Source organism: Quercus suber, unplaced genomic scaffold (assembly GCF_002906115.3).
Source record: "Quercus suber isolate HL8 unplaced genomic scaffold, Cork oak 2.0 scaffold_279, whole genome shotgun sequence".
NCBI lineage: Eukaryota > Viridiplantae > Streptophyta > Magnoliopsida > Fagales > Fagaceae > Quercus > Quercus suber.
This window is the reverse complement of record NW_027069735.1, coordinates 165,583-188,797: the sequence shown is the minus strand read 5'-3', so window position 1 is coordinate 188,797 and position 23,215 is coordinate 165,583. Positions and strand designations below refer to the sequence as shown.

At 38.1% G+C, this 23,215-nt stretch overlaps 2 protein-coding genes across 4 annotated transcripts in view; both read right to left on the bottom strand.

Moving 5' to 3' along the window:
• Window positions 1-727, bottom strand: part of LOC112028432 (beta-galactosidase 9) — a 34,638-nt gene extending 33,911 nt beyond the window's left edge. Inside the window, exon 1 of the mRNA XM_065781808.1 lies at window positions 377-727. Within this exon, the coding sequence (XP_065637880.1) occupies window positions 377-577 (201 nt within the window). The 5' untranslated portion in view covers window positions 578-727. The remainder of the gene's footprint in view (window positions 1-376) is intronic.
• Window positions 728-16,483: 15,756 nt separating this feature from the next.
• On the bottom strand, window positions 16,484-19,845 carry LOC112028438 (uncharacterized). 3 transcript variants are annotated; one of them, XM_065781807.1, is made up of 3 exons: window positions 17,963-19,845; window positions 17,785-17,830; window positions 16,484-17,470 (listed from the first exon to the last, which is right to left on the bottom strand). In XM_065781807.1, exons 1-3 carry the CDS (start codon window positions 19,366-19,368, stop codon window positions 17,456-17,458), a joined length of 1,467 nt encoding a protein of 488 aa, XP_065637879.1. In that variant the 5' UTR covers window positions 19,369-19,845; the 3' UTR covers window positions 16,484-17,455. The 3 variants fall into 3 exon arrangements, with proteins under 3 accessions (XP_065637879.1, XP_023916896.1, XP_023916897.1); XM_024061128.2 differs by lacking the exon at window positions 17,785-17,830 and adding an exon at window positions 17,690-17,750 and having other exon boundaries at window positions 17,963-19,844; XM_024061129.2 differs by lacking the exon at window positions 17,785-17,830 and having other exon boundaries at window positions 17,963-19,844.
• Between the last annotated feature and the right edge of the window lie 3,370 nt (window positions 19,846-23,215).

Below are 23,215 nucleotides of genomic sequence, written 5' to 3'. Positions count from 1 at the left end.
TTTTTTTAAATAAATGAAAAAAAAAAAAAAAAGTTTATACACGTTAAAAGATGGAATTTCAACCTATGTTGCACTCTCCATGATGATTACTCTTTAGGTTTGAACCTCAAATTTCTTATTCTACGACAAGATACTTTACTAGTTGAGCAAATTAGAATTCACTAGGTTTATGCATGTTATAGAAGCATTATAATCAGAATAAAACATTCCTGGATTATAAATAAATAAAATTGGAGCAGATGAATATAGAATTGAAAAGAAGGCAATTTTAGGGAATAATAATTGAAGATGAAATTAAGAGTAGAAGTAGGGATTAGGGGTGTAAATGTAATGATTCATTGATTCTCAATATTCATGCAAAATCGGATATATGTACCTGAGGAGTGGCGCGGGGGTAGTGGATTCCGGCAGAGATGAGCATGCGACGCTTGCCGTCGACGATGATAGCCCTGTGGTCGTAGCTCACGTTGAATGGCTTGAACATGTTGGCCGAGCTTGTCTGTGCTACCTCAATCGCCATCAACAACACAGACATTAATGCACACTCAACCAAACCTCTATTCCTGCTCCCACCCATTTTCGCAACACACACAACACCGTCGACTAGAAGAAAGACACTGCTAACATGAATGAGATTGTTTCAATGGATATCATAATTAAATTTTGGGGCACCTCCCCCAAACTAGGGTGGAGAATGGCGAGTTGGGCGGGTTTTGGATTGGGTACATTACTAGCCATTATCAATTTAAATATATTTTTTTTAAACCCAATTTAAATAAATATTAAATAACCCGAATTTTTTTTCTAAATAACAATAAATATTAAAAATTTTAGTTAGTTGTCACGTTAGAAAAGAATGTTGAAAACTAACATCTCGAGTGTCTAAAACTCAAGTTTCAAGGTAAAAATCGAGTTTTTAAGTCTCCATTTATAAGCAGATGAGTATGATTTGTAAAAAAATCCACGTGGAAATCGAGTTTTAAATACTCGAGTTCGAAAAATGCCACTATAAGACTTAAAAACATCATTATAGGGCTTAAAAATGGAGTTAAAAAAAATTAGGGCTTAAAAACGCCACTATAGGGCTCCCTGAACCCGGTATTAAACACTTATGAAAAAATTTTGTAGGAAAACGCCGCTATAGGGCTTTAAAACGTTACTATAGGACTTAAAAACGCCATTATAAGGGCGATAAAACTAAAAAAAATTTATGCATGGAACTCGAGTTTCTAAAACTTGAGATCTATGTGGTATTTTCAGATCTAAAACTCTCGCAAAGCGAGTTTTTGGGACTCGAGTTTTAATATGGATCTCGAGTTTCTAAAACTCGAGATGCTATTTTTCATAATCTTTCCAAACATTGCTTAACTTACTACATTGTTAAGCATTAGTATGTTGGTCTGCAGATTTCCCCTAAATAACCATTCTCTACCTAACCCATTTAGTCGGGCAAAATTTACCAAACAGTACCTTTCCCAAAAAAAATTAGGCGCGTAGCATGCGTTCAAAGTTATTTTGTAAGTTAGACTGTTTTTGAAAATCGCCTTTGGTAAAATTGACTTTGGGCTGAAAAACAAACATTATAGTGGCGTTTTTTTTTTGTGCCTATAGCAGCGTTTATAGAAAATGCCACTATAGGGTACCTATAGTGGCGTTTTTACAAACGCCACTAAAAAAAACGTCACTATAGTGTTCGTTTTCCAACCCAAAGTCGATTTTGCCAAACTTGATTTTCAAAAACAGTTTAACTTACTAAATAACTTTGAACGCATGCCACGCGCCTAATTTTTTTTGGGAAATATACTGTTTGGCAAATTTTGTAGATTTAATCACCCAACCCCAACCTGCTCATTAATATTGATGAATTTTGTTATATCAGTGGGCTGAAAGTCTCGAATGTTGACGATTTTGTAATGAGTCCTGAGAAAATAAACACAGAATCAGAGGAGACTGGTGGAAGCCGACCAAGAATCCTCCAATGGCAAAGTTAGTCTTTTTGTAATTCCAAAAATATTGGAAGTATCTCAATGTCTTACCCTCTCGTTGGCGATCGTTTATATAGCATGTGGGCAACGGTTACTTATTTGATAACCGTTCCTATTGCTGAGTAGTACGAAAGATTCGGAGGTAACTTTCATAATTGCCATGGAAGTTACATTATTTGGGTATGCCTTTCACAACGGTTGGATTTGGCTTACAATGGTTCGACTTTTCTCACGCCTGGTGAAAATACGCTCGTCTAAGGCTCAAGGTGCTCAAGACAGAACAACCTCGTCTGTCCCTTAAGGACAGACAGATGAGGTCTCTATGGATGAACATGGGGTAACTTCCTTCCTTCTTTTTGGACAACATGTATGGACGAGACATGACTTATGGATTTTTATTGGATTTTTATTACACCATCAGTTGCCCCCTCGTCCATATGGGTCATCTAAAGGGAAAGAGGTGACCTTGCGTTACTTGGGTGAGTCTAACTAGTGTTAATGTGCCACGTGTCACCATTTCAATGGTGGTCAGTCTCGTTGATTCATTTTTTTCGAGACGAAGACTACGTGTCATCATTTGATTGGTTGTGTCGTTTCATATGCTTAGGTCAGCCATCTATAAATAGTGGAATGCCTCCACTGCCCTCCACACTTCTGAGATTTTCCTTCTTTGACATTCACCGTCTAAAGCCTTGTCTAGGAGTTTCCTTGCGTCCATAGTTTCTGTTCGTCCTAGAGCCAAGTATTCCCTCTTTTCTCGTCTTTTAGGTTTCCAAAATTTTCTTCTCAAAAAATGTCAGAAATAACTATCTCCTCATCTAGCAATAGTACAGAGAAAGCTATAGACGAGTATTATGACGAGAGTAGTGATAGCTCTAGTGACACCAGTAATAGTAGTGGGGGAAACACCACGGACGAGGAATATGTCTCAAGGGTCCCTTAGCTTCCCTTAGAAGTAGTGCAAAAACAACTTAGAAAAACTTCAGGGTCCCAAGCAGGCACCTCGTCCTTCATCCCTCCATTTAGTCCTCTAGACGAGACGGAGATAACTGTGTATAGTTGTGCTGTAGATATTCCTTTCAAGACGGATGAGAAGAGACTAAACAACCTTAGGGAATGGTACCAAATTCTGAACGAGTTTAATCCTAGATTGTCTGTCCGCAAAGAGTGGTGTTGTAATCCTCATTTTGGGATAGGTGTATATGAGGCTTACCTTTTAGGGGGTCTTAGGTTTCCTTTAAATGCTTTTACTAGAGAGTTGTTAGTTAAACTAGGTTTAGGAGTATGTCAATTTAACCCAAATGCATGGAGATTGATTATCTCTATGCAAATTTTGTGGAGGGAAGTGTTTGGAAGGGACTGTCCTATTACTGTGGACGAGTTCCTCTACTATTACAAACTTTCAGAAATTCATCAATCTCCTGGCTTTCATTAATTCATGGCCAGAGGTAAAGATTGTAGACTGGTGAAATCCTTAGCCTCGTCTGACAGAAAATGGAAGACGGAGTTTTTCTTCGTCTCTGGCTTCTGGGCTAGAAATCCTGTAGACGTTGGTCGGGATACATTTGGTCGTTTTACTAGGGACCTAGGAAACCTTCGTCCTGAGGGTAAGTCCCTTAGCTTTCCCCCTCTTCTTTTTTGTTTATTATTATTATTATTTAACCTCCCCTTGTTTCATTACAACCATTGAACGACCTTTCTTGAGCAAGTTGCATCGTGACCGCGTCCACAGGGCTCGTCTACATATAGACAGGGATTTTCAGTCCTTGGTTAATCTTAGATGACTTGCCAAGTGGGGGTTAGGCCCTAACCCATCTGAAATAGCACTTGCACATGAGATTACTGTGAGAAAAAGTAAGTTTCAAACTCCAAACATTCCTTGCATCTTTTATTTTTATTTTCATTTGTGCCAAAGAAAACTTTCTTTCCCCTTTTTTCTTTATATGAATGATAACCATGAGAGGAAATAAAGGAAAAGAAGTAAGTGGCGAGGGGGCTCGTTTTGAACCTGAGTTTCAAGCTCGTCCGTTGGCTAGAGATAAGAGGAAGACTTTATCCAAAAACTTAGATTTGAAAAATCTTCCTAGTAGTCGTGGCAAGAAAAACCAAGCATGGCTCGTCCCAAGTAGTCAAACCTACTCCTCTGTCGTCCCACCAGCCTGCCAAAGTGTTTGATGTTGACTTGTCTACTCCTGTTAAGACCACTCCGTCCAAGACTTCACCGTCTAAAACAACTGTGTCAACCTCGTCTCAACCTTCCCGAAAGGGCCCTTTAAATATTATTGAAAATGAAGACCTGGCCTGGGAACGTTTCAAGAACGCTGTTTCTGACAAAGATATAAACGTTTGCTATGACATGTCCCTTAAAAATTTTGAACACTCTGGTGTCCATGACCTTTTCAAGGTAACATTTATACTCCGTCTTGACTAAAAATTTTCATTCTCCTTCTCTTTTTTTTTTTTTTTTTAACTTTTATTTATTGTTGTTTTTTATAGGGCATGTCAAAGTTTATAACAGCGTCTAGACAGGCCACAGGGTTGGATAAGACGAGGATCTTGTTAGAGACGAGGATTCAGGAGTTAAAGGATGAGGCTAAGCAATGGGCTGAAGTGGCTTCCAAAACCACAGACGAGGTGAAGGAGTTGAAAACTTTGGTTGAGGATTTGAAGGCTAGTGCTGCGGAAAAAGATGCTCATCTTGAATACCTGCAGAAAAAGAGTGACGAGCATAGTATTCTTCTCTCCAAGGTAAAGGAAAACGCAGTAGCTGAATTCAAAGCGTCCAAACAATATACTGATATTTTGGACACTAATTATGCAACAGGGTTTGAAGATTTCAGGATGGATACTATGGAAAAGTTCCCTAGTGTAGACTTTAGCTCCATTGTACTTAATCTAAATGCTGCCACCACTAGTTCTCTCCTTCACCTCAGCTTTGAGGACACCAATATAAAGGACGATGGCACGACCCTGCCTCAGGACGACCCTAATGTTGATGCTTCAGTTTAGAAAACATTTCAATGTTTTATGTTCTCATTCCATTTTTTTTTTATGTAATCCAAGCACATTAGGCTCGTCCATGTTTAAGGACAAGTTTTTATAAAACTAAGTTTTAATTTTGTAAGGGTGTTTGGACATTTCTCGTCCGCCCTTGAAACAATTGAATGAATGCTGTTTCTCTTATATATGCATGGACGAGAGTCTTTATTTTCATATACAGGATTCCTTGTTTAACTCGTCTACATTTCATATATATGCTTAAACCATTTTTATTAGAATTTTACTAAGTGTAGTTTATCCAGGTGAAATTGTAATTATCAGCGTTACCCGTCCTTAGGTTTGGCTGATTCTCACGTTTAATGATGGTAAGACTTTATGTTTTTCTCGTCCATACGCTGGAACATTTTTGGCGTCCATGCGCTGGAACATTTTTGGTGCATGAACAAGTTGTAAATACTCGTCTATACATTTCCTTGTCCATGTCCTGGATTTGCTTGTCTTACTTTGTCCATCATATGGACGAATATGCCTTAGGCATTGAGATTTGCTTAAGGTATAGGGTTTTACCTTGTCCTTTACTTTGGACAAGCACGCCTTGATTTTATTTAGACAAGTTGACGTTACATCTTTGCGTTTAGAGATTTTTTTAGTCTTTGAGTTTTTTTGTCTTCTCATGGGTTGATTTGTACAGAAGTAATATGGCAGTGATTCACACAACATTATGTACATTGCATAAATATTGCTCACAAACGAGGCATACACTTAGAAATTCATGCCGTTTTAAGAAAATAAATACAAACCAAACCATAACTTCGTCCATAACTTTAATATAATAATAATAAAGCAACACTAAAAACAGGTAAATAAACTTATGTAGATAAATATATAAATGGTTTTCATGCTCGTCCAGGCTAGCGTTTTTATTGGTAGTACCTCCTCAGGTGCTCAACATTCCAAGGATGCTCCAATTTCCTCCTGTCTAAGGTTTCCAAGTAGTAGGATCCTTGCCTTTTACAATTAACAACTTTATAGGGACCTTCCCAATTAGGACCTAGTTTCCCATGAGCTGGGTTCTTTGTTACCAAAGATACCTTTTTCAAGACGAGGTCTCCTATGTTGAATCGCCTTGACTTCACTATTGCATCATATTGCCTAGCTATAAGGTTCTTGTACCTTGCCATCCTTTGTTCAGCATTCATCCTCACATCGTTTATTAGATCGAGGTTCAAACGGAGTTGCTCTTCATTATCTTTGTCCTGATAGGTTGTCACTCTATGATTGGCCATGTGCACTTCTGCGGGTATGACTACTTCAGTTCCATAGGCTAGCTTGAAAGAAGTTTCTCCTGTCGAAGTTCTTACTGTCATCATATATACCCACAGAACACCTGGTAACTTGTCTGGCCATACTCCCTTTGCCCCCTCAAGCCGAGTCTTGATTATTTTTAACAAGGATCGATTTGCTACTTCAACTTGGCCATTTGCTTATGGATGGGCTGGGGAGGAGTAGTGATTCTGAATACCGAAGTGCATGCAAAAATCTTTGAAGAGTGCATTATCAAATTGTCGTCCATTGTCGGATATCAGCACTCGGGGCACTCCAAACCTGCACACAATGTTCTTCCATACGAAATTCTTAACATTTTGTTAAGTGATATTAGCTAAGGGTTCTGCTTCTACCCACTTGGTGAAATAATCAATACCAACCACAAGGAACTTCATTTGCCTTACATCTAGTGGAAAAGGACCCAGGATGTCTAGTTCCCATTGCACAAAGGGCCATGGGGCCGTTATTTGGGTTAGATACTCCAATAGTTGCCTGGGGATATTGCTAAATTGTTAACATTGATCGTAGACCTTAACATAAGCTTTTGCATCTGCTTGCATATTTGGCCAGTAATATCCTGCATGGACAACTTTGTGAACGAGTGATCTTGTTCTCGAATGATTGCCACACGCCCCTTCATGGATTTCTCTCAATATGTAGTTTGCTTCATCGGGAGCCAAACACCTAAGATAGGGCTGTGAAAAGCCTCTTTTGTACAACACCTCGTCCATAAGTACGTACCTGGCCGACTTTACCCTTAACTTTCTAGCTTCGTCTCTTTCTTCTGGAAGTTGTCTGTCTTTTAAGTATGATATAATTGGAGTCATCCAATTTCCTCTACTCTTCACTTGTTGTACTTTTGGGATGTCTATACTTGGCATATACTGAATTTCATCAAATTTGTCCACGACTTCATTCGCTGAGGCTTCTTTCGCCAAGGCATCAGCTTCCATGTTCTCCTAACTTGGGATTTGAACGAAGTTAGCTTCCTCAAATTTTCTCATAAGGCACATCACCTTACTAAGGTACTTCTTCATTCGTTCTTTCTTAGCATCATACATCCCTCTCACTTGGTCTATGACTAACTGAGAATCTCCCAAGACAACTATGAACTTCGCTTCTACAGACTTAGCCAATTCCAGACATTTGAGGAGAGTTTCATATTCGACTTCATTATTAGTAGCTTGGTACTGCAAGCGAACCCTGTGTTTTAGTTTATCCCCTTTCGGAGATTGTAGAACTACACTTATCCCTCCTGCATACTGTGTAGACGAACCATCCACATGGACGATCCATTTCTTATCTTCCATCTCTCCTATATCGTCATGGATTGGGGTAAACTCTGCAATGAAGTCTGCTAGTGCTTGAGCTTTTATGGCATGCCTTGGTTGGTACTTTATGTCAAACTCACTGAGCTCAACAGCCCATTGAATCAATCGTCCTGCAGCTTCCAACTTGTTCATTGTCTTCTTAAGCGGATGATCCGTCATGACGTTGATGACATGAGCTTGGAAGTAATGCCTTAGTTTCCTGGAGGCTGTTATTAGCGTGAAAGCTAGCTTTTCTATCATTGGATATCGTTCTTCCGCTCCCCTCAAGGCTTTATTGGTATAGTAGACTGGCATTTGTACTTTCCTTTCCTCCCTTATCAATGCTGAGCTCACGACATGGAGGGTCACTACCAAGTATAAGAACAACTCTTCACCCATCACAGAAGGACTTAACAACGGAGTCGTAACGAGGTATGTCTTCAAGTCTTGGAAGACTCTTTGGCACTCGTCCGTCCACTCGAATGCCTTTTTTAAAACTTTTAAAAATGGCAAGCACTTGTCAGTAGCTTTAGAAACAAACTTATTGAGGGCGGCAACTCGCCCGATAAGAGATTGAACTTCTTTGACACTCCGCGGAGGCTTCATATCCAGAATTGCTTTAATCTTTTCTGGATTCGTCTCTATTCCTCTATGTGAAACCATGAATCCAAGGAATTTTTCTGAGGATACTCCGAAAGTGCATTTGCTGGGGTTCAACTTTATGTTGTAACGTCTGAGTGTATTGAAGGTCTCTTGCAAGTTGTCCAGATATTTTCCATCGTCCAGGCTTTTCACTAACATGTCATCCACATAGACTTCTACGTTTCGTCCAATCTGAGGACGAAACATGTGGTTAACCAGTCGTTAATACGTTGCCCTAGTATTTTTCAAGCCAAAGGGCATTACTTCATAACAGAATAAGCCTTGGCTAGTAACAAAGGAAGTCTTCTCTTGGTCAGCCTCGTCCATCCTTATCTGGTTGTATCCTGAGAAAGCATCCATGAAACTAAGTAATTTGTGGCCTGCAGTAGAATCCACTAGTTAATCAATGCGCGGTAACAGATAGCTGTCCTTGGGGCAAGCCTTGTTTAAGTCGGTAAAATCCATACACATTCGCCACTTACCGTTTGCCTTTTTAACCATTACTACGTTGGCCAACCAATCTGGATAGTACACTTCCCGTATAAACTTCATCGTTATCAGCTTCTGAACTTCGTCTTTAATAGCATTATCTCTCTCAAGGGCGAACACTCTTCTCTTTTGTCGTACTGGCTTGGAGGAAGGACACACATTTAGTCGATAGGTGATAACATTGGGATCTATACTTGGCATATCCTCATGACTCCAGGAAAATACATCAATGTTTTTCCTCAGAAACTGGACTAGGTCCTTCTTAATTTCTTCTTCTAGATCTGCGCCAATCCTAGTACATCTTTTAGGATTGCTATCATCCAAGGAAAAATCTTCTAACACTTCAATGGATTCGGCCACAATTCTCGTTTCTTCAATGCTCATCATCTGTTGTTGCTCGTCCATGGCGAGCATGGCCAAATAACATTCCCTTGCTGCCAGTTGGTCTCCTTGCACTTGTCCTACCCCATGCTCTGTAGGGAACTAAACTAACAGGTGGTAAGTGGATGTGATTGCCTCCCAACTATTTAGAGTTGGTCTTCCAATTATGGTATTATAAGAGGACGAGTAATCTACCACAAGAAAATTTACATTTTTGGTTGCCTGTTGCAGATATGCCCCTACTACTACTGGCAGCATAACAGTGCCAACAGGTTGTACCTTCATTCCTCCAAAGCCCACTAGAGGCGAGTGTACTGGACGGAGCTGGCCTCGTCCAACCCTTATTTGCTGAAAAGCTGGGTAATATAGGATGTTCACCGAGCTCCCATTGTTTATCAATACTCTTCTAGTTGTGTAGTTAGCTATAATTAAGGTGATAACAATAGCATCATCCTGAGGATGGTGAATTCCTTTGGCATCTTCGTCTGTGAAAGTGATTGCTTGCTTGTCCGCGGTCCTTGCTTTTGGTGATTGTCCAGAAAGTTGGACGCTCTGCACTACTTTCAAGTACGCCTTCTTTGACTTGGACGACTGTCCTGCCAAACTTCCCTCTATGATAACTCTTATCTCGCCTAGTGGTGGTCATGATGATTCCTCTACCTTCCCTTTCAATTTCTTATCCTTGTGGTCTCGTTCAAGGAAATTTCTCAGCTTCCCTTGCCTTATGAGATTCTCAATCTGTTGCTTTAAATCAAAACATTCATTTGTGTCATGCCCATGGTCTCTATGAAAGCGACAATATTTATTCCTGTTACACTTGTTGGGATCTCCCTTCAGTTTCTCTGGTCACTTCAAAGTAGGGTCGTCCTTGATTTGCATGAGGACTTGTTCAAGTAGCAATGGTGTGTACTGTTGATTCCACGCTGAAGGACCTACCTTCTTGTCTCGGTCTTTCCTATCTTCTGTTCGTCCCTTCTTAGGACAAGGACCTTGTTTTGAATGACGCATTGGGTTGGCTTCCATTTCTCAACTCTCTTCCTCTTCTTAGCTATGATAACATCCTCCGCATTCATAAAATTCTAAGCTGAATGGACTAGTTCAGCTCTTGTTCATATAACTTGTGGATGAACAAGTCAGAATGAACCCCATTATGGAATGCCGCCAAAAGGAGCTTATCATCCACCTTGTCCACTGCCAAGGCGTCCCTGTTGAACCGCGTGATGAAGGACCGCAAACTTTCATTCTCTCCTTACTCTATGGTTAGCAAGCTAGATGAAGAATGTTTGTACCTCTACCCTCCGATAAAATTATTGACGAACAACTTGCTTAATTCCTCGAAGGATGTCACTGTGTTAGGAGGTATTTTGCTAAACCACACTCGTACAGGTCCTTTGAGGGTAGTAGGGAAAGCTCTGCATGTTATTTCATCCGGAACCCCTTGAAGGTGCATGGTAGTTTTAAAGGTGGCAATATGATCAAAAGGATCCCGCGTCCCATCATACGAATCTAACGAAGACATCTTGAACTTGGGTGGCAAAGGGTGAGCATTGATGGAGGCCACAAAGGGGGAATCAGTCCTGTGAACCAAATCTTCTATAGGGTTCGTTTTCCTCATATTCTCCCTCATCTCATCCATAACTTTTCTCATTTGGTCCATTTCCCTCTCCAAATGAGGTACCCTCCGTGGAGTGGTACCCTTTGACTGGCTTTCAGGTTCAACATTCCTTCCATCTTCTTGACTCTAGGCCTATCCTTTAGTGTCCCATTCGTTGAAGGTGTATGGTAGTTTTGAAGGTGGCAATATGATCAAAAGGATCCCGCGTCCCATCATACGAATCTAACGAAGACATCTTGAACTTGGGTGGCAAAGGGTGAGCATTGATGGAAGCCACGAAGGGGGAATCAGTCCTGTGAACCAAATCTTCTACAGGGTTCGTTTTCCTCATATTCTTCCTCATCTCATCCATAACTTTTCTCATTTGGTCCATTTCCCTCTCCAAATGAGGTACCCTCCGTGGAGTGGTACCCTTTGACTGGCTTTCAGGTTCAACATTCCTTCCATCTTCTTGACTCTGGGTCTATCCTTCAGTGTCCCATTCGTGACACTGCCTCCTTAAATTAAGTTGTTTGACCAACTCCTGGTTCTGGCGGGTTAACTCCGCCATAGCAGCGGCCATGGATTGCACGTGTTGGACAGAAGATGGGTGCATGGTGGGCGCTGATTGACGATCGCGATGAGGGTTACTAGAGGCGTCCCTGCTCTGTTGAGGGCCTAGACTAGTAGCTCTTGATCTTGTCTGAACCATTTCAACCCTTTGTCGGAGAAAGAAATCGCAAAACTCAACAAATTAAGTTCAAGGGTGACAAATTTCTTCCCCATAGCCGGCGCCAACTGATGAATTCTGTTATATCAGTGAGTTGAAAGTCTCGGATGTTGACGATTTTGTAATGAGTCCTAAGAAAATAAACACAGAATTAGAGGAGACCGGTAGAAGCTGGCCAAGAATCCTCTAATGGCAAAGTTAGTCTTTTTGTAATTCCAAAAATGTTGGAAGTATCTTAATGTCATACCCTCTCGTTGGCGATCGTTTATAAAGCATGTGGGCAACGGTTACTTATTTGATAACCGTTCCTATTGCTGAGTAGTGCGAAAGATTCGGAAGTAACTTCCATAACTGCCATGGAAGTTACATTATTTGGGTATGCCTTTCACAATGGTTGGATTTGGCTTACAATGGTTCGACTTTTCTCACGCCTGGTGAAAATACGCTCGTCTAAGGCTCAAGGTGCTCAGGACACAACAACCTCGTCCGTCCTTAGGGGCGGACGGATGAGGTCGCTATGGACGAGCACGGGGTAACTTCCTTCCTTCTTTTTGGACGACATGTATGGACGAGACATGACTTGTGGATTTTTATTGGATTTTTATTACACCATCAAATATTATTCCTTTTTTTTTTTTTTTTTTTTATATTATAATTTAAAAATATATATTTTTTATTTTTTAAATAAAAAAATAATAAACTTTAGAGGTAAGCAGTAACTATAATTTATTTTTTAAACATGAAGGAAAAAAAATCATAAATTTTAGTAATTCTTTTTTTGAATTCTAAATTAAATTTGTTACTTGATATTTATGACTCTATTTTTAAATGAAATTACCTTTCATTAATATGGGTATTTTTGAACCACATAAAAGTCTAGTTGAAAAATGAGAATCCTCTTATATATAATATAGATTACCAGTCCTTAGTCCTCAGTCCTCTTTGCTTTCTTGCTAGTCTTCGTGTACACTTTCTCATCCTTCAGAATCCATTGTTGGGAAAACATATGGAAAACACAATTTTATATCTCATACAAAAACACATGCAGTGAAATATGAACGGATCTACTTCATTCATGTAAGATAACATGTAACATTTGAGTTTTGGAAGCAAAGAATGAGAGTGTACCTTGATGCAGTAAAATTCAAAATCAAATGAAGATTGGACTTGAGATGTCTTTCAATATTCACTTCAATTCCACAATGTGCCCAAGACGTATGGTCTCTCAATCAGTTCTATATGTGATCTTTTAAGAGAATAACACAATGTTTTCCCTATTAAAGTGCTCTCTTTTTTTTCTCCTTTTTAAATCGCACATTATCTCTGCACTTAGGTAGTTACTTTATTTAATAACTCTTATTAAATAAATAACTGATTATCTAATTGGGTTAAATTTATGGGCTAGCCCAATTGGGTTTTAGTGTGTAGCTTGGAGTGGGACCAAAAAAGACAAATAAAACTCTAGCTCCAATGGGCTTTGGACTTATCTATCAACTCTTGACAAGCTCAAAACTACTATTAATTATATTTAATACCATTATATAAATATAATTGCACTCTAGACCTTATTAATAAATTATATCCCAAGACTTTATTAAACATTTAATCCCTTCATGAAAATATTTGTAGTAATACAAAATCATAACGTCTAACTGTCACTTTGTTTAGGGTTGTAAGAAAAGAAAGCTCAAACATATACACCCGGATTGGATGAAAATCAGAACTGAAAATCTGTTTTTCATAAACCTCGATAGATAGCATATCTGTCAAGCTAGCTGTCGAGCATCGGGGTTTAACAGCTTTTAAACCTCGATAGATATTAGTTGTCGAGTTTTAAAATCCAGCACTTCTTTATTTGTTTCTTGGACAGATTTACATGACTTTAACATTTGAACTTAAAACCTTATTTCTTGAAGTATTAAACACATCCTAGCTCTACCTAATTACAAGTAAAGTGCATTTTGTCAAAAAATTAGCCAATTCTAATTTAACATATATTCCTAACATTAAATTACATATGTCCTAACAAAAAGAATATGTTGCTGGACCATTAGGGCAAGAACCAAGAGAGAACATTAGAGAAAACAGTAGAAAGTTTGTAAGAAAGTGAGGTAGAGAAAAGGCCCCTCTTTTAGGAAGAACACCATCATTATACAAAGAAAAACTTCCATTTTTCACATAATAGAGAGCTTGAAAGAGTAAGAGACATTCTCCCTTGCTCACTTGTGGTTTTTCATCCCTTCCTAAGGGTTTTTCACGTACATTCTTTGCTTTCTTTACTTTCCTTACAATGCTTTCTTTTTATCTTGACTTTTTAATGTTAAAGCTTTCATTTTTATCACTTTCGAGCTTTTTCATTAAAATGTACTGTAAGATAGCTCATCTACTTTTCATATAAGTTCACAAATCTAACTTGCATGTACATGCTTCAAGAGTGATTTTCTAGTCTTTTTCTACTACCCCTTTTCCTTTGGTTTTCATACTCTATGGTTGGAATGAAAATGTTGTGGGCTTAAATTTCCATGGTATAGCTATTCTTTGTATGTCATTTTCAACAAAACTAATTTGATGATCTAGGTTTAGGTTTTGTTTTTGTTTTATTTTTTTATTAACTAATTTGAGCTTTAATTGATTAATAGTCGTGTTTTTTCTTAGAATTTGCTGAGAAGTTTGAGTGTGGGTGATTGGTGGATGGTCGGATTTGTGCCAACTTAGTGGTGACTGTGCTGGTTGGTGGTGGCTGGGTTTGTGGTGCATTTTCAAGTGTTGAGATCACACCAAACACTCGAAAATTTTTACTTGAAAATATTTACATTTGAAAATATTTTATATCGAAACAAACAAAACAACAATTCAATTTATTTTCATTGAGAACCAAAAGTAGAGTAACTAATTTTGAGACCACCTCTAAGGGATTCCTCCTTGTAATAATATAATGTGTGCACATCCGTTTCTGTCTTTGTTGAATATGTAGCTAGTAAAGATTGAACGTGCTTCCTTTTTTATTCTATTTTCTTTTTTAAATAGACTGAAAGTGCTTCTACATCTACTTCTATGCCCCCATATTTGAACATGGAAATGTAACCAGCATAAATCTGTCTTTCGCCTTTGTTGAACAAGGTTGCTCGCCATGAGTGATTCTTCTACAGTTACTGCTATACTTGGTACCAGAAGTTAATAAACATCAGTATTAGTGTGTGGAATCTCGTCAAGCTGACTTATATGTCTTCATTATATGTGTAGCTTACAAAATGTAAAATTTGTCTTGATCTGCTACAATACTCGAACTTCAAGATCAGAATGAGTTAAAAATCGATGTTTTTAATTGCAGCTGTGTCCGACTCCCCAGGACAACAAAATAAATACAAACTGAAAGAACAAAACAAAGAAGAAAAGAGAATAGCTTAACAGGTGTATGGAAGCAAGAAATATGTTCACAAACATAGGCTAGAATTCAAATTTAATCGGGTGATTGAAGTAGCTGACCTAACAAACCACATTCAAAATGCATCCGTGAAAATGAAGAGAGAGAGAGAGAGAGAGAGAGAGATTTTTTTATATTATTTTATTATGTAATTTATATTATTTTAATATATTATAGATAAAAATAAAAGTTGGGATGCTAGGTATATTGTAAAATGGTATTGTATAATTGATAAAGTAACGTTTTGGGAAGGTAAAATAGTATAGGATGACATTTTTGGATAGGAATGCCCTAAGGATCAACTAATACAAATTTACACGCAAATGCACATGCTGAAGAAGGGGCCGAAATCCACAATCACAACTACATAAAACTGTTTCACTCAAATCGAGAAAGATTTGCAAAAGGCATTTACATATTGTAGTATATTTAAATATAAAATCAGAAATTATTCCTTGTTCAAATATGTGCTTCCAAAGCCTTAGTGTGTGTTTGGGAAGTGTTCCATGTTTGCATTTGTGCATTTTGCTAAAAAATGTGAATATTAGGATACTGTTCACGAACCCACATAAGTCATCCAAACACAGATTTCAATATAAATTTGGGTCCCATAGTACTATTCACATATTTAAAAATTATTTTGCTATAATGTTTTCAGTAATAAGTTTTCAGTTTTCAGTTTTTAGCAAATAAGCAGTATCCAAACACATTTTTAAAATATATTAAACTCCTTTTATATGTGCACACAAGTGTGTGTGTTTCTCATTCCATTTAGGTTTTCCTGTTGGAATTAATGATGTTGAATGCTAACAAACGATGAAATTCTGCCACAGCTACTTTTATCACTCCTCTAGGTCCACACTGTAATAACTGGTTTTTCTATTTGCCTGCTAACACTTTGCAAACATTATGGACCACACATCATGGGCTCAGACCTTCAAATTTTAATCAATTGAAAAAAGGAAAAAAGAAAAAAAAAAAAAAAAGATAGAGAGGAACTCTTAATGGATGTACCAAGGCTTGAGGCCTAATCACGAAAGAAAAAACAAAGACAACCTGGTAGAGAAATTTGAAATTCACGAGGTTAGTCCATACCTTTTATTCATCAAATAAGATGTCGCGTCATCCAATATCACACACACACACACACACACACGATGCAAAACATATACCATAGTTTTTTTTTTTTAAATAAAGAGATTTATTAATAAAATAGGTTAGGCAAGCTCATGATGATGAGCACTTAGTAAACTCAAAGAATTACAAAACTTATGCACAAAAATGGATTAAATCTATGAAAGCTTCTAACTGATTCCTTGATTTGTCTGTATCCTTAAAAGTAAAATTATTTCTCTCCCTCTGATCAAAAAAGAAGATTATTTCTCTCCCTCCACAATACATAATGGTGCAAAATTCCAAATCTCTGATTCCCAAACCAATTCCATCACCCAAATAAAAGGTCAATCACCCTCCTTGGTAGCACCCAATAGATTTGTGCAGGGAAATGAGATGAGCTCCTGTTTAGGTTTGATGAGAAGGCTTGGGATTTGAGTTGATTAGATTATCCTATAGGTGGATTAGCACTTCTGCAAGAACACACAGTTCCAAGAAAGCTCTCAGAGCGTATCTCATTCACTAACTCAAAAATAGATTACAAATGAGAACCTGATATGCTATTTATACAATCTACACTATGCTAAAAGCCATTGGATTGGTTCTAATCAAGACTAAATCTGATTGGTTAAAGCTTATCCAATCAGCTAACACATTTATTAACTAAGTACAAGTGGATCTAACTGACTGCTGATACAATAACTGCTAGCTGTTTGGTTCCAAGTCTAACTGCTTAGACTTCTCCAACTAACTGTCACAGCAGAGAACTCCAGCCTACCATGCTCCCTTCAATTACAACTGACTTGGAATTGCCTTAGGAACTTAGTTAACCATCAAATCTTAAACCTGGTTCGCTGCTGGAAGTGTTAGATCACAATAAGATAGGCTACTGCACGGCTGAACTCAGCTACTGAACTGATGTAACTTGCACCGACTGCTAAAGCAAGGATTGGCTGCCCGTTGCTGCCTTGTTTCAAGGCTGCTAATGGAAACAACTACTTTGATGATCCTGTATCAGAATTCCAAACATTCTAAAAACCAAGATCCATAAGCCACAAGCAACATCACAATCGATCAACAAATGGTCTATTGTCTCCCCTCTAAATCGACATGTACAACACCATCCAACTAGGGTAAATCCACACTTGATAAATAAAAAATTAGAATCTTTCCCCAGGCTGCTGTCCAAACAAAGAATGAAACCCCCTTAGTGGCCTTAGTACCCCAAATACTCCTCAAGAGGAAAGAGTTAGTCAATGCACTATGGAGAACAGCCTCATAACAACAAGAGATGACAGTAAATACGCCACTACCCTTCAATTTCCGCTAATTCAGTCCCACAGTGTATCTACATATTAAGTTGACAGTGATCTCTGTTGAAGTAACCCCGCAACACATCTTAGGATAGCTTTACTTGTATATAGACAAACTGGAATAATGGTCATAGCTCAGCCCTTCTTTTCAGTATTTTTTCATCTTCTCAGGTCAAATACACCCAGCAAAAGAGAAAAAATATAAATAAATGATTAGGTCAATTATGAGCCTTATTTAATTTAATTGAGATTAAAGTTTAGTTGAGTTGAGAGTTGAAGCTTCGAGGCTTAGTTGAAAAAAGAGTTATAGCTTTGACTCATTGACTGTAAAAGAAAAACTGAAAATCAGTTAAAAACATAGTTTATTTAACATTCATCATACCTGTATCCTTTTTTAGCCAGAGAATATTTCAAAAGGATTTCTTTATTTATAGAAGAGATGACTGCATAAAAAAATTTAAACAGATAAATTTATACCTTATTGACTAGAGTCCATAGTACACAGATCAGTATATAACAATACCTATTTGAAGAAAGTACACATTAGAATGTATTCAAAAATGCTCTGACCTTTACACTTTTTTCCATTTCCATTATCATTCTTAAACTCTCACTTCAGCAACGCAAGCAGAAAATATTCTTTCAAACAACTTACCCGTCAACAATGAATTGGTCATCCTGATTGTCTCCCTCAACCCTAGCATCTCCATGAACCATTCCATTCACATGGTGCAAATTCTGCATCATTTGTGAAAGATAGTGGTTGCTAGCACTGGTATGATCAGAAAGCCCAGTTGGATGAGTAGTCCATTGAGAGACAATCCCAAGAACCTGGCTAGTAAGGTTTTGTTGCTCATGGAGAATTCGGGTCTGAATCTGATCCATTTCCGCCCGATGCTGACTCAGCATCTCATCAATCCTCGTCTTCCACTCTGATCTTCTCCTATTTATCCTCTCTTGCTGTTCCCTCACGTGAAATAACTCTTCTTCTCTTCTTCTTCTTTCCCTCTCCTCAATATCATTCCCCATAACTTCCCAGTCTCGAACTATCTGCTTTCTCAACTTCTCTCTAGCCTTCTCATGCTCTTCCTTCTCTGTCTCCCTCTCTTCCCATTTCTGTTCCCATTCTTTTTCGATCTCCACACGAGCACTCTCCCTCCTCTGTCTCTCACACTGTCTCTCCACCTCACGCTGCTCAAAGTGAGCCTCCAATTCCCTCAACTTCCCCAATTGGTTCCCAAGAAATCCCCAAGCGTTATTCTCCAACCCCATCAACACTTTCCTCTTCTTCTTCTTCTGCTGCTGCTTTTTCTTCTTGTTTGTTTTCTTCTTCCTCTTAGAATTAGACCCATTCATTTCCACTTCTTCATACACAAAACCATCATCCCTCCCCTTCCTCATCTGATCATTTCCATTGTAATTCTCCTCGGCTTCCTCCCCATCATAGTCAAAGCCCAAACCCATCACCCCATTCTCATCAACATCATTAATCCCAGCCACAGCCACAGCCACTGCAAAATCCCCATTCCCCTCATTACCCATTTGGCCAAACTCCATCATATTCATCCGCCTCCCAATGAAACCAGTCTCGGGCTCGGGCTCGGGCTCGGGCTCAGGCTCAAGCTCAGGCTCAGTCACCAAATCATTACTAGTACTAGTAGTACCATTACCATTGGCATTGGCAATGGGAACATCCCCAAAAACCTCCTTATACCTCAAAAAATTGGACCAATGGGTAAGGCCCTCAAGCCAATCAAAATCATCGTCAGAGTCGGGCTTCTTGATCTTTTGCTTAACAAGCAAGTACTGGTGCCTCATGTTCTGGACCTTGGTGGACACATCCTTCCAAGTCCAAAACCAAGGGAAGGCAATAGGGTCGCGGGCATGGTGGACCGAATTGACATAACAAGCAATGGGTCTGAATTTCTTCTCACGGGTTTTCATCTTGCCCAGGCTCCCATCGCACACCATCTCTCCATACTTTACCATTAGGGTTTTCTCTTCTGGCTCACTCCATTTCTTTCTTCTCGGAGGATTAGGATTAGGATTTGGACACATCATTTCATTATTTACTACTATTATTCAATTTATCAGCATACACTACCCAATTGAAATTCAATATTGACTCCCATTTTTTAACAACTACAATTGTAGAAGAAGACTATATAGTTCGGGAACCAAAAGAAAAAAAATGAAAAAATGAAAAAAAAAAAAAGTGGTCTTAACAAATTGAAGAAAAGTGCTTACCTTGAAAGCCCTATAGCTTTAGTGATTTGGATATCGATTTGGATTTGGAAGCTGTTGGCAAAATAGGGACTTGGGAGAGAAAGAAATTGGAGAACTTTGATTACATGATGTACGGATGTGAACTATGCATGATTGTTTTTTTTTGGGATGAATAAGGTGGGTGCTTGGTTCAATCAAGACATAGAGTAGTATTCAGCAAAAATAAGAAGACACAGAGTAGTAATATTAGTTGGAATAGTAAAGTAAAGTCAAGCAAGTAAACTCGAAGGCAGCAAGTTTAACTGAGAGTCTCTGTCTGTCGGACGATAAAAAGATTTTATTTGGGATTGTCCTAAACTAACTCCTCCGGGAGTGCACCGCACTCGCTGTCCCAGGGTTTGGGATTTTCTTGATTACTTCATACCAGGGGTAACACACACATTGGAGTTGGAAAAGAGTTCTAACACAAAGGCATATTACAATTCTACAAAAAAACTATGATAACTTTTAAGGGAGGGAGAGTGGGGTAAGTTATACTACACACAACATACTCTCCTCAGTAAAGTTTCAATCTTTACTATTGGGAATAAAATATGTTATAATAGAAATAAATAAACCTATGCATAACTCATAAGTTTGGTTTTGAGTTGTAACATTAAGTAATAAAACTTAAAGATTTATTTTTAGAAATATCTTACTAATATAATTATGTTTTCTTAAAAATAATACTTTTTAAATTCAAAAGAGATGAGTTATTTTTTATACTTTTTATTTTTATAATTGTTACGTGTATATGAAAAGTTTATTTATTTGGAAATATATTAATTTTAAAAATTATTGCACCTACAAAGGCATAACTATTACACATTTTTTAGAGAGTAATAGTAATTCCTCATTTTGAAGAATAACTATTTATCAGGAATGACTATTCTATGTAATAAAAATGTAACCAAACTAAAAAATAGTTAAACCATAGGAATAACTATTACATTACAATGCCTATTATAGTCTACCAAACATACCCCTAACTTCATTTGATTTTTTTTATGTTCAAATTTTATATTTATATTTTTCATGTTTCAATTTTTTTAATAAAAAAAATTCAATAGTTACAATAGAGAATTAAGGATTTGAATCCAAGACGTCGCTATTGGAATTGCCATATATGAAATGGAATGAAAAATAAAAGTTTAAAATGAAACAATCTCAATTTTCAACGGTCAAAAGTGTTCTTTAATTTAGTTTTTTAAGTATTAACATTGTCCATTTTCAAATTTAGCCCACTGTAGTGGAGCATGAGGAGTTGGTTTGGCTTGCTAGGAACCTCAAGCTGGAGGTGACCGAGTATCCAAGTAGATCTACGAGCTTGGTGGGTATGCCCAAGTCAATGATGATGATCAGGAAGCGACCTTGAGTTCTCGGCCAAGGAAGAGGCATTAGCAGCGGTGATCCCTGTAGTAGACACATAGACAAACAGACAAACATAGACATATAGCCAGTTTCTTTTCTTTTTCTTTTTCCTAATTCTTTTTAGCATATCTTCTGCACTTACATTTTATTTGAGACATTGGGTTGTATTTAAGAACATCTTTACATTTCTGCTTTTAATTTAGGATATGTACTTATTTACAACTCATGGGATGTGTATGCATTTTATATTATCTTGCTTTTTTTCTTTGCTTTGAATGACATTCTGAGTTTGAATTCTGTCTTGAGCAATCCCTTAAGCCATAGGAATCATGAAAGAAGCCTTGGTGTGGAAATAACATTCCAAATAGGAAAGGGAATCTAAAACTCTAGTGAACATGAGCCTACAAGTGTATGCGAGCGTGGGCTTTGACAATGTGTATGCATCTAGGACCATATGCATGCTGCCAAGCAAAAAACTCTAGCTGACTTTTTCCATTATAAAACAGCCATGAGAGGTTTCCAAACCTTCATAAAACATGTTTTAAGCTTAGGAACCAGTCGACAAGGTTCCTAATGGCAGAATTCATTTATTTGGACGTCTCTATGTGGATTAACAAGCTTAATCTCAATTTCAAGGCTGCTCTCATCCCTCTTGGTCTCTCTTGTATTTCTTTCTTTCAATAAATCAAAGCAGATGAGCCTCTTCTGCATGCAACTATTGAGTTTTGGATTCCTACTTAGCATGTTTTCCAATTCAATGGTGCGAAATTATGCCCCGCTCTTAAGGAATTTGGTGCAATCATGGGTGAGCACGACTTTAGTGTTATCATTCTTCCTACACTCGAGGAAGATCTTTCTGACCAAACTCATCAACTTTTGAGGATTCCTCTATCTATGACAAAGACGTGGTGTAAGTCCAATAAGATGAATATCTTCATGGTTTTCAAGTATTTCTCTAAGAAAGAGGTTCCATTGGCTAGAATGAAATTTTCCCATCATCTCAATGCTTTTTTCCTTTTCATTCTTGCAAGGTTCTTCTTGGTGCATGAAACACCTCATGTGGATCCTGAAATTCTTTATGTAGTTAAACATCTAGGGAGTGGGAGCTCATTAGCCATTATCTTGGCCGAAACCCTTAATCGTTTGGATGTTGTTCATGGGGAGGAAGCAACACTCTTTGTGGGAAGTCCTCTTCTTCTTCAGGTATGATCCCTAATTCTTGCCTAGGTTTCCTCAACCTAGAAGGATTCCTCTAATTTTTGCATGGATCACCTTTAGGTTTTCAACCCATCAAGGCTCTTTATATCGTCTTTGAATATTTCTCACTTTTTGTCTTTTTCTTTTATCTCTCCTTTTTCAATTCACACTCATGCTCTCTTTTTCTCTCCCTCAAATATGGTTGTATGAGAAGCTCAAATTGACTCATCCTCCCCTTATTCATCTAATCGGTATCAACCAAAGCATTATCATGATTGCAAGATTTAAGATAAAGAGATGGATCTTGTTAAGCTTAGTGAACTATTGAAGTATCTTACTTCTGTGGACATCCAATGGGTGGTAGAATGGTGACGTATCGAGGCCATGACTAGCTTTGGTTTCAAGGAAAACTGTGTACCTTTGGTTGGGCTTCGCCATTGCTCTTATTATTCTACATTTTGTATTGCATGACAATTTGGCGACCGTCAAGGGTGCTTGTGGTGATAGTTCTTATCATACCATAACATTCACTAAGAGAAACTTAAGTAGAATTCAAGAGACTTGGCCTAGAAGGGTGATGAATAGGGACATTTATAGACAGTGCATTTTGTATTCCTTATGACTTGGGCCCCTATTCTCCAATGATGTTGGAATTCTAAAGCCCAAGGTTGGTTTAGGGCTCAATCAGATTGAAATTGACTTGAGGAAAGTGTTTTAGGAAAAATATAACTCTTTTATGAATGAAGAAAATAAAGGACATGGAAACCAAGGGCATGCGTACGCATACATGCGTATGTGCATGCATGCTCAAGATTTGCGTGCACATGCTTCATGCATGCATACACATACACTGGCATGCATTACACATGCTAGAGTTCCAGAAACTATATGTACGGCACCAGGTCCCCAAGAACATCTAGGCCTTGGGCCCAAGCTGCACAGGATGGCCCGTGGTTACGAACTCCCCTGTCAGAAGCTGGGATGAAGGCCCACAAGGGACACAAATACGTGCCCTGTGACCCTACGGTTAGCCTAAAACCTATTATCCGGTCGTTGAAAAACTGGCTCATAGTTC